The sequence below is a fragment of the Otolemur garnettii genome, unplaced genomic scaffold (assembly GCF_000181295.1).
Source record: "Otolemur garnettii isolate 467f Iridium unplaced genomic scaffold, OtoGar3 scaffold00101, whole genome shotgun sequence".
NCBI classification, from domain to species: domain Eukaryota; kingdom Metazoa; phylum Chordata; class Mammalia; order Primates; family Galagidae; genus Otolemur; species Otolemur garnettii.
The window spans coordinates 7,258,245-7,269,537 of record NW_003852496.1 but is presented as its reverse complement, the minus strand read 5'-3'; the positions used below and the strand labels follow the sequence as shown (position 1 = coordinate 7,269,537).

Genomic DNA, 11,293 nt, shown 5'->3' with positions numbered 1-11,293 from the left:
AAAAAAAAAAAAGGCAGTCTGACCCTCACACCAATTAACAGACCCAGTTAAAAGACCCCTACCTTTTTTAAGATTCCAACAGGATTTTCTAGAAGTTTCCTTAATATACTTTTAACTCTGTCCCAAATCCACGGGGGAAAAAAATCATTTGCTCAAGTTTATATTCCAAGGCAGTTACTTTGCAAGTTTGGATATACCTATTCTACACATCAGCTGATTGACATCATACAGTAATAACACTTTTCTTTTCCCTTTTTTTTTTTGGTTGAGACGAGTTGAGACTTTGTCTCCCTCAGTAGAGCACCAAGGCATCACAGCTCATAGCAACCTCCAACTCTTGGACTCAGGAGATCCTCCTGCCTCAGCGATTAGCTCACCACGGGTGCTCACCACAATGCCTGGCCAATTTTTCCATTTTTAGAGACCGAGTCCCCCTCTTGCTCAGGCTGGTCTCAACTCCTGAGCGCAAGCAATCCACCCACCTTGGCCTCCCAGAGTGCTAGGATTACAGGCGTGAGCCACCGCTCCCGGGCCAACAACACTTTTCATAACCATCTTCTCTACCCGTTCATGGTCTGTCTCTCCCTGCTATAATGCTGCAAAAGATCAGGGATTTGGCTTGGCCATCTCCTTTGTTAGAGCTCTATCCCCAGCACATGAAACTGTGCCTGGTACATATTAAGTATTTTCCCATGAATGGTGAGTTCACTTACTATTTTAATAGATAAGTAGATTGTCCAAAGCCAAGAACTGGAAAGCAAGATGAGCAAAGGCAGTTAGTTATTCCCAACCAGCTGCTCCAAATATTTTTCTACGCAAACCGAGAAAGAACTTTTTTTCCTTTTTTCCCCTCTTGCTTAATACCAACAAATCTCTCCTTTTCTACAACATCTAAGAGGTAGAAAATTCACTCCTACCACTAACTGAGATCCTCGGACAAATCATGTGATTCCAATGCCTCTTTATTCTTTTAACGAGTACACACTGGAGTAGATGCATTTGTAAACACAATGTATGATCCCAGCCGTCCCAGAAACCGGAGTCAGGTGGGAAGGGGGCACGTAACACTGAGATGGATTCCACGGTGGCAGTGTACATGACACGGAAACACACACCTTGCACCCCTAGAAGGAAGGGCAAGGAGGGTCACTTTCAGGAAGAAGCCCCTATCCTTGAAGATGAACAGGAGCCAAAAAGAAAGAGGCAGAGTGATTTCAGGGGTAGGGGAGTGGTTTGGTCTGTCAGGACTCCAGGGTGGTGAGGGAAGGGTAGCAGGCAAGGCTGCTGAGTAACAGGAATGGCACCCTGATAATACTATAGGTGAAGGCCTAACAGGAGTCCTCAAACTACCACCTGTGGGCCACATGTGGCCCGCCTAGGACATTTATCCGGCCCGCCAGTTGTTTTTGCTGCTGCTGCCTGTCCTGCTTAGTAGCAGACTCGTCCCTGGGCCCACAGTCCAGCCTCCAACGGTCTGAGGGACAGTGAATTGGCCCCCTGTTTTAAAAGTTTGAGGACCCTTGGCCTAGGAGATTAGGAGCAGGGGATCAGCTAGGGCATTAATTTAGCAAAAAGAGGAAAATTAACAGAGACTTAACCAAGAGATGATGAGTTCCTAGGACCCTTCCACTTAATGCTATCCTTTGCTCCTCGGTGACCATTCTTGCTCAAAGCTTTGTTCATTAATTCTCTGCCCCACAGCATCCTCTCCAGCAGTGGCCTCTCCTCTGAGCTCCAGAACCATATACTCAACTTTCTACTATTTATCTCTTTAAAATCTCAAAGATCCTTCAAACTCAGCATATCTGAAGCTAAACCCACGGTGTCATCCCAGAACTCAGTCTCCTCCCGTGTGTCCTGCCTCCATCCATGGCAGCACCTTCCATCCACCTGTGCAGGTGGGATGGCTGGGGGCACCGCAGGGTCTGCTGTCCTCTCCCTCCCCCATGACCCTTGCCCCCGCTCAGTTCATCACCAGGCCTTGCCACCCTATTCTCTGAACATCTCAGATACCTGTCCACTTCTTCCCTCCATAATTACCATATCTCCGGCCTCTGCCATCTCCGCCAGTGCGACAGGGTCACATCCTCTCCTATTTCTGTGCCATCTCTTAGTCCCCTCCCATCTGCTCTCAAATTTCGACAACAGTTTGTTTTTAATGCTGGATTAGTGGCTTCACCTTTTCGCCCCTCGTACCTGCCACCAGGAGCTCAGTGACGCTGCTCTGCAGGGCAGCACCTGGCAGCACCTTACTCTCTTTGGGTACTCAGTTTAAGTACTTGAGCCGAGAGAGGCAAGAATTTTAGGAATTTGGGAAGCGTTAGTACCACGTGGCAAAAAAAAAGAGAGAGAGAGAGAGAGAGATCAGCTAAGGTAAGGACTAAGCGTCTACTGAACCACCACTAGGACTCCATCCAGTGACCTCACCCAGAACAATCTCAGTGGAGATGTAGAAGCAGAAATCACGTGACAGCAGCCTGAAGAGGAAATAGGCAGGAAGCTCGTGGGGACGAGGTGCCAAGGGGAGAGCAGGGAAAAGCTGGGGTAACAGCTGGAAGGGAGCACAAGGCTGAGAGAAGGGTCTGTTTAGTTTTAAGGTTGAGAGAAACTGGTGTATAAGCACAGGGTAAAAAGGAAAAACCAGGAGCCAAAGAAGGAAAATTAGAAAAGAAATAGATCACTGACGGCCAGGCCAGAAGGGCTGGGACTCGGGGGCTCCAGCAGAGGAATCAGCCTTTCACCGCCCCTGAGGGAAGGGAAAGGAGGATGGAGATCAATTCAGAAGTGTGTGCACTGCAGGAGAACAAGAAGATACATGGTGCTTCCTTTGTTTTTCTCCTTAGAGGATACACAAGGATTCTTCTAGCTCTGTAAGGCCCTTTCACTCTCTCTCTGTCTCTCTTTACAGAAAAAAATACAGAAACAAGTACAGCACTCACACATTTTCAGGGTGCTGAAAAATATGTATACACATGTGTTTTTTGTTTTGGCGGGGCTGGGTTTCAACCTATCACCTCCTCTAGTATGTGGGGCCAGCGCCCTACTCCTTTGAGCCACAGGTGCCACCCTATGTATACACATTGTAAAAACGAAAAACTGGGCAGCGCCTGTGGCTCAAAGGAGTAGGGCGCTGGCCCCATGAAGCAGAGGTGGTGGGTTCAAAGCCAACCCCAGCCAAAAAACTGCAAAAAAAGAAAAAGGAAGAAACTGTATTAAAATTGTAACCCTCAGTATATGACGTATTCTGATAGCTTGTTATATTGTACATTGTGTCTTATCCCTCTTGCAATTGCAGAAGTCAAATGTGACTTAAGTGTTACAATTTTAATATATTCTTCTTTCTTAAAATGTGCATACATATTTTTGGCACCCTCTGTGTATTGTATCTAATATCAAGAGCAACACTTGATATCCACTGTTAGTTCTGTAACTTTGTCGCCTCCTCCCCTACCAACATCAGTTATCTTCCACTGGCATGAAGCCCCTTGCAGAACCAAGCTTGCTATCCTCGTCTCCACAACCCGGTGGTAATTACCCCCAACTCGGAATCCAGTAGAGCTGTGTTAGAAAACATCACACTGAGAATCACTGTTTTCCATCCCTTTTACCCTGTACTCAAAAGAACTTAAAGCCTGGTACCGCTGCTATTACATACCCCTTAAAAAGTGCCCCAAATCACTCTCCTGGGTGATTTTAAGTATTAACAACAAGGTAATAACTTTTCAGCAGGAAAATGAAACAAGACTTCTTTGTGGGGTCAGCCAATAGTTTATCGGTGGTTCATCAGAAAAACAGTAGTTTAAGGGGCAAGGCACAGTGAGAATGCAAGAAAACAGCTAAAGAAAAAAGCCGCTGACATTAAAATAAAATTTTTAATTAACCCCTTGTCAACTTTAATAAATGCTGCCACGTAATGGAAGATGTGTTATTTTCAAAGAGGGGGGAGGGAGTATGTCCAGAAAATTACACTCATCGCTACCTTAGCCTTTATCAGGAAAGTCCAGGTTCTGTCCAGCTGGATTACAGGCAGCGTAAACGACTTCACTCGCTAGCTTGGCAGAGCACATCTGCATCAAATCACTGAATCCTGGAATTCACTCTATCAAATCATTAGCCAAGAAGAATTAACAGGCAACTATTTCCATGCAAAACAGATATAAAACAAAGGTGGAAAGCACTGCATATGGAGAATTCTTTTTCATTCATAATTTTAGATGGTGCATAATGCAGGCTATTGTTTTTGATATTTGTTGCTCCCTAACAGCCATCTCTACACAATGCAGAGTGTTGTTTGAATACTGGAGCAATTTAAGCTTTTTCTGTGTATCCAAAAGTCCCTGGATTAAGATCCAAAGAAAGCTGGCACAGCAACAAAGTTGACTTGTAACAAGTATCAGCCTTTAAGCAAATTGCTTATTAATGCAGCGCTGAAGTGGCTGTTCAGACCCTAATTAAGCTGTGTATCTCCAGAAGGGTCCCCCACCCCGTACTCTCCAAAATGGTGCAGAATTTATCTATCGAACTCACAATTTTCCATAACAGTATAAATGGTGAGAGGGCTTCAGTGTGAAAATACTAACGGTGTGACCAACTCTGTTTAGTAAACAGTGGAGCCACAGGTGAATGAGAAGGGAGGCTGGGGCAGCCAGGAGTCTCCCTGCACTGTAGGATAAACCAGGTCTGTATGGAAGAGACAACCTCATAGCACATTTTCACTACTTTTATGTCCTAAAAGAATACATACAAGATAATTCCAACTACATAGCCCTTAAAAAAAAAAAAAAAACGAGGGCAGCACCTGTGGCTCAAAGTAGAGTAGAGCACTGGCATATGCCAGAGGTGGTGGGTTCAAACCCAGGTCTGGCCAAAAAAAAAAAAAAAAAAGAGCCAATTTTTTGCGAGAAGAGCAAGAATACACAGAAGCAGCAATTTACTAGTTATGACCTGGCCATATTTACAAGGTTGTTCATTTTTTACTACAGACTACACGTTTTATATACTTTTCTGTATGTGTATTTCGTAACAGAAAGTGTGGAGAGACACCCCTTAATACGTTTCCTTAGCAGAGTTTAAGAGAATGGATACTGGTTAACAAAGGACGGTACTGAGTTTTCACTGATCACTTACTAAGTGTATTTCAGTTTGTTATATTTGCAGACTTCTTTGCACACAAAAGGGTGAATGTTCAGAGTTTGGAAAGATCCTATATATAGCAACAAATCAAAGAGGACTTTAAGAATAGATTTTCTATTTTATTTAGAGTAAATAAACATTCTTTCAACTGGTCATGACTCACATTGATAGGATTAAAACACATTCTACACACAAACACACACTCAAGATCCTGACGGTTAGACAATCTACAGAATTCAGAAAGACAACCCTCCCCCAGAAAACATGCACAGAAGAAGGAAAGACAGCAAATCACAGACAGATAATTCCTTAGAATTTAAATAGTAACATTCAGTAAGACCCCAAAAGAGGGAAAGAACAGGTGAAGAATGTAAAATCACTTTCAGGCCTTGCTTTTTTTTTTTTTGAGACAGAGCCTCAAGCTGTCCCCCTGGGCAGAGTGCCATGGCATTACAGCTCACAGCAACCTCCAACTCCTGGGCTCAAGCGAGTCTCCTGCCTCCGCCTCCCAAGTAGCTGGGACCACAGGCGCCCGCCACAACGCCCGGCTATTTTTTGGTTGCAGCCATCATCGTTGTTTGGCGGGTCCGGGCTGGGGATTCGAACCCGACACCTTAGGTGTACGTGGCTGGCGCCTTAGCCAGTTGAGCTATAGGCGCCGAGCCTCAGGCCTTGCTTTTAAAAATAAGCAGCCATACTTAGGTCTTGGGGGGGGGGGGGGGGGGCCGGGGGTGGGGAGGGGCTGAAACATGAGTTCATTAAAAAAATGAAAGAGCCACAAACTTACTGTCTGAGCAAGGCTATAAAAAAGCAGCTACCAAAGAACTAAATAGGCAGCACGTAAGTTCCACCGAATAGATATCGTCACTGAATAAACATCAGAGGTTTAGAGATGACACCAGACCGTCAGAGACATTCCCTGGTAAGACTGTTTTTATACATTTGTGTACGCAAAGAAGTGCTCAAATCTGGGCCTACTTTCTTCATGACAAAATCCAGTTTTCTGCGACATCCTCACAGTCCAACAGAACTAAACTATATTGAGAGTTTGGCCTCTCCTCATGTGCCAAGGAGGGTTTTGATCTTCTTCACAGCAATAAACCCAAGCATGCTGGGAATATAAGGCCACGCAGACAACCGCCAGGGAAGGAGGAAGGAGGGAAGAAAAGCTGCCCTGCCAGAGCCCAAGTAAAATCATCCTTCCAGAAGGGGGTTGAGAAACACGGTGGGGGGCTGGGAGGGAGGCGGTATAATCACACCTTCCCCTGCAAACTGTAATTAGAAGGAAAACACGAACTGGCCACATCTCTCAGAGGGGAGCTCTTGAGCTCACCTGGGCATGTTTTGTGAACCAAGCTCCTCCTCCCATTTTCTCTCCCTCTCTCTAACTTGCCTCCTCCTCCCCCACCTCCCACACCCAATAACTCTTTCCTACAAGTTAAAAGCTGAAGCAAAACGAATATCAACAGCAAAACAGTTACAGATGTTCTACCTCAGAATACATCCTGGATCAAGAGCTTGTCACTGGACAGGCAGGACTAGAGCCTGGTACCAAACAGCTCTGCGCTGCGGCCTTTTCACCTGACTAGGACCCAACCCTCTAAGTTTCCTGAGGCCTGAGCTCATTAGACAAAGAACAATGAAACCAGGACTCCGTTAAGCAGCTGGTGGTTAGAGGCAGAAAACAAAAGATCACAGGGTCGCGCTCGACTCAGCAACTCTCCTGTGTGCCTTTTCCTTTCAATTCCAGAAAATTAATTTAAAAGGAGCCCATGAGGAAACCAATGATAACTATGTCCTAAAACAAGGGACAGTTTTAAAACCTGAGGAACGTGGAATACCCGTCCCTTAAGCCTAGAGGGGAACATAATCTGCAATTTATTCTTACTTTCTCCTAAAGTAAATCACCCTACTAAATAAAAGGAAAGAATTCTTCTACCAAATTACACACTAATGGCTCCTAACCTACAATTAAAGTATCACTAACAGCAGCTTAAAGCCACTGGCCTACCAAGAGCACATTTATTAGGACCTAAGTTTTCAGCACCAAGTAATTATGGAAATTCACCATCAGCCATCTTGAGAAAAGTCCGTGGTCTAACTTGCTCTCTGGCCCCTGGGGATCACTCCTTGTGAGCTGGCATCTACACTAGGGCCTCTTCCTCTGCACAATCAGAATAAAGGAAAGCAAGCCCAAGTGCCAGGGCAGCAAGGAGGGCACATTCCAACCAGCCTGGTCACCTACGGTTTTTTTTGCTGAGCATCACAGCAGCCTGGGAACGTGGACCAGCAACTGGCTTCCGAGGAACACACAGAAGAGCAGCTCAGCTGCAATGTGCACCAGGACAGCGTCCCTGCGCTGGGGCTGCAAGGGCACCCAGGAGAGAGCACAGTCCCTAACATCAAGGAGCTGAGCAGAGAAGGGGTATGGTAAAAGAATCGCAGAACAGTGGGTTTCTAACCTCAATTCAATTCTGATACAAACTTTCTAAACAACCTGAATAAACTTTCTGAGTAAACATACAATTTACCTCTCTGGGCCTCAGAGAGGTAAAAACAAGGCAAAGGTATCAGATGATGTTTAAGGCCTTTATATATACCTCTGCAATAATTAGATAATTCAAGGCAGTGAGTATATAATTAAACACTAAATTATACAGTAGCACTACAAGTGCCTTTGGAGACACTGCAATTACCTTTTTTTTTTCCGAGTCATCCTTCATTCCAAATCACTCCTGAGAGCCCAGTCAGGGGCAGTGGAAGGACTGAGGCCTGCAGCAGTAACCAAGACAGAATGCCTTGCCTTTAAGAGGATTTCATCCTCATCCTTCCAATGGAATACTCTCAGGAGTTTAGAAAGAAAAAAAATGAGGGCTAGGGTCGCCCTATGACCTCTTCATGTAGACAGGGGCAAAACTGGGCTTTACGTGGGTAGTGGTTAAGTGTTGAGTATGGAAGCAATAAGCCATGAGGTTTGTGAACAGATACATCGGCCCAGGCCCCATTGGGCTGATTTGCTCATCAGTAGCAAAGGTAATTAGGCAGTTTCCAGAAGTTAGCCATTTTTCAGGGTCTTTGCTTACCTTGGCCCCCATGGTCTCCACCCAAACCTGCTATTTGTATGATTAATTTTTTTCCTTGATTCTCCTTTCAATTGTGCCCTTCTCCATAGTTGGAGAAAGGCAAGTGCTAAGAGCAGTTATTCAGGAGGGAGCCCACATCTCAACAATTTAGAGTCAGTTTTAAAGTGAGATTTCAGGAAGACCTTGTATGCTACAAAGTAATTAGTTAAAAGAGCTATTTTGCAAGTGGTGAGACAGGCTGAAGAAAGATGGTGCAAACAATTTGCAGGGTAGAGCTGTGTCTAATATCACTAAGGAATATGATATATCTAACCTAAATAATAAAATTAACTAAGTATCCACATCTTGATTTTTAAAACTAAAAGGTCAGAAAACTAACTTGTCCCTTCCTAAAAGCCATGAAACTTGCCTGTGCCCTAAATGAAATCAAATGTTGCCTTCCCAATGTACACTCCATTTTCCAAGTAACTTCCCTGGAATGCTGGAGACCTGATATGTTTAAAATGTAATATATTCTCAAAATGCGGTATTTTTAAAAACCATAACTATTCCAACTTTTCTCACACACACACAAAATAATCCCATGTAAGATTTATGTCCATCTTCAAAACACCCTTTGGAGTTCAGACCAGATGAGTGCAACGTTTACACGGAGAAAACCACCAGGACATAAACAGCTCACTATAAACACCACTCAAATTTTGCTGTGCTTTTCCTCATTTCCTGTGTATTTATTTTGGTGTTAAAATAATGTTAACTTTCATAATAAGGAAAGTAGGAGCAGATGTTTAAACCAAACAGACTTTGGCTTATTATCCCGTATACCTACTCAACTTTCAAAATCAAAGTTTCTTCTTCCCAAATAAGCAGGGAAGAGATAAGGAAACTACTCTAACTACATTACATACTACACAACGAGAAACTGACCTGGACAAGCTTTCCATAAGCTGTTCCTCACCACCGACAACTGGAGACATGAAAAATTAATCTGGTATCAATTTCCTAACAATCCTATATTCCTCCCCTAGGCTGGTCATAGGGTTTTCTTTTTGAAAATATCGTATTACTTGCTGGCAGAGACAATACAACGGAAATTACCTTATAAGTTTTTATTTCTTGTTCCCCTAAAAAGTTTAAAAAACTAACTGCAATGTTAATTTCACAGGCAATAAGCCCAGTCACAAGACCAGTAGACCAAGATACTTAACAGAAGAGTTTCAAAGAAAGCAACTCACCAAAACTCTTAACTAGAACTGGGGGGGGCTTTTTTAAAAGAAAACTGTAAGTACGAGATCTTTATCCACAAAGTTAAATAAAAAACAACGTAAATGAGATGTCTTTTTTCCTTGAAGGGCAAAGGTTAAGTTTTCAAAGGATTAGGAAACAGGTCTGAAATTTTTATATGCAAAATATAAGTGAATCTGCTCACCCTCTCACTTTGTAAATGTTTTTTCAAGAGAAATGTTCGATTCACTAGAGAAGGAAAAAAAAATGGAAGCTGTTCCCGTAGAATCAGAAAGGAGACGTCTCCTTGATTTGTGAGGTTACAACAAAAAATACTCTTCCTGCCATGCTGAATTCCCCCAGAGATGCCTCTCAGCCGCTCAAACCCAGGCCATTACCATTTTTTCAAATCGCACGTAGATAACGTTCCAACAGATGAAGAAATCGCTTTTTCTCTGACTATTCAGAGATGGCTTGAAATACTACAAGACAGTGGGGGAAACACCTCCTGGTTCCTGAGAGGTCATCAACAAAAAGAATTCAGCGCAAGTTTGTTTCTTTCTTTCTGATTTAGCGTCCCGGTTGTGTAATCACTTCCACAAGGGACCAGGCAGTGGATGGAACATCCTTCAATGTCAGAACTCTCTCGGAGCTGAACAGGAAATGGGGAGTCAGACAAAGAGCTGGTCTGTGCTCTGTGACAAGGGTGCCCTTCCAGCTCCCCCAAGTGAATAGAAAAAGTCTTCATTGTTCCGGACAATCTCTCCCCAAAGAGAAGATTCACTGTAACTTTTTGTTCCCTTTTACACGAAAACCCAAAGGGCTGCTGGAGCACAACAGGAATGCAATAGATGGGGGCATCTCTAAAGAATCAGCAAAGCCCCTCCCCCAGCTACCGACATGTTTAACTTTTACTTGGGTTCCAGAAGTTCTTCCCCTACGGAAAATACAAACGGGAATTTTTTTCAAAAGACACAAATCTTTTTTTTTCTTTACTGACAAGTACGTAGAGCCAAAGTAAAGACCTAAGTTTTAGAAAATTATTAAGTATGTTGCAGGCATAAAGTCAACTTTTAACGGTTTTGATTTAGCTGACTCTCAGCCCCGGCCCTCTCCACGGTTCCACCTTAAACCCGAGGGCTATAAATGATATAAAGTTTGTGCTGAAGCAGCTCGTGGTGAACACTGGCCTTCCAGGCCCAAGAAACAGAATAAAACGCTCAGAAGGCCAGCAGGACACCGCAGGAGGAGGGGCCCCCCAAAGCAAAGGAGCAGAAAGGCGGGGAACGGCACGTCTACCTTCGTAGCAGAGGATGCCGATGTTGTTGTTCATCTTGTCCAAGTACTGGTAGTTCAACAGGTCCATCTTCATAAATAGCATTTATCGGGCTAGCAAAGAAAACCAGCTCTTTGCTTTCGCCCTCAAACAGTGAATTTCAAAATTCAGTTGTCGCTGAGGAGCTCCTGGCTCTTCAACTTCACAAAGACAGAGGCCCAGCCTCAGAGTATCAAAACAAAGTATGCAAAAGTTAAAAAAAAAACACACAGAGGCAAAAAAAAAAAAAAAAAAATCGGACTCCCACCAAACCCTGCAAGGGTTTCTCGGTAGATCGTATATGTATTGTATCCTCGATCGGGTATTGAAAAATCGTTTCAGAAGTCCTTACAAGTCTGTCTTTGAAATGAGAAAGCAGGAAAAAAAGAAAAACACGCAGCACATTTCCCAGGACAAAGCCGCGCTGGCTTCCCTCACAGCCCGCTGCAAGTGGAGTGCGCTGACATGCTGGCTATGCGAGCTATGGCCCCGCGCGGCCCCCGCCCGGCTGCCCGCCCGCCCGGGAGGGGCGGTGCGC

The 11,293-nt window shown here is 44.2% G+C and overlaps 1 protein-coding gene across 1 annotated transcript in view; it reads right to left on the bottom strand.

The window, feature by feature from the left end:
- The window catches only part of VGLL4 (vestigial like family member 4), a 92,508-nt gene extending 81,275 nt beyond the window's left edge, over positions 1-11,233 (bottom strand). Inside the window, exon 1 of the mRNA XM_003796248.3 lies at positions 10,740-11,233. Within this exon, the coding sequence (XP_003796296.1) occupies positions 10,740-10,821 (82 nt within the window). The 5' untranslated portion in view covers positions 10,822-11,233. The remainder of the gene's footprint in view (positions 1-10,739) is intronic.
- Between the last annotated feature and the right edge of the window lie 60 nt (positions 11,234-11,293).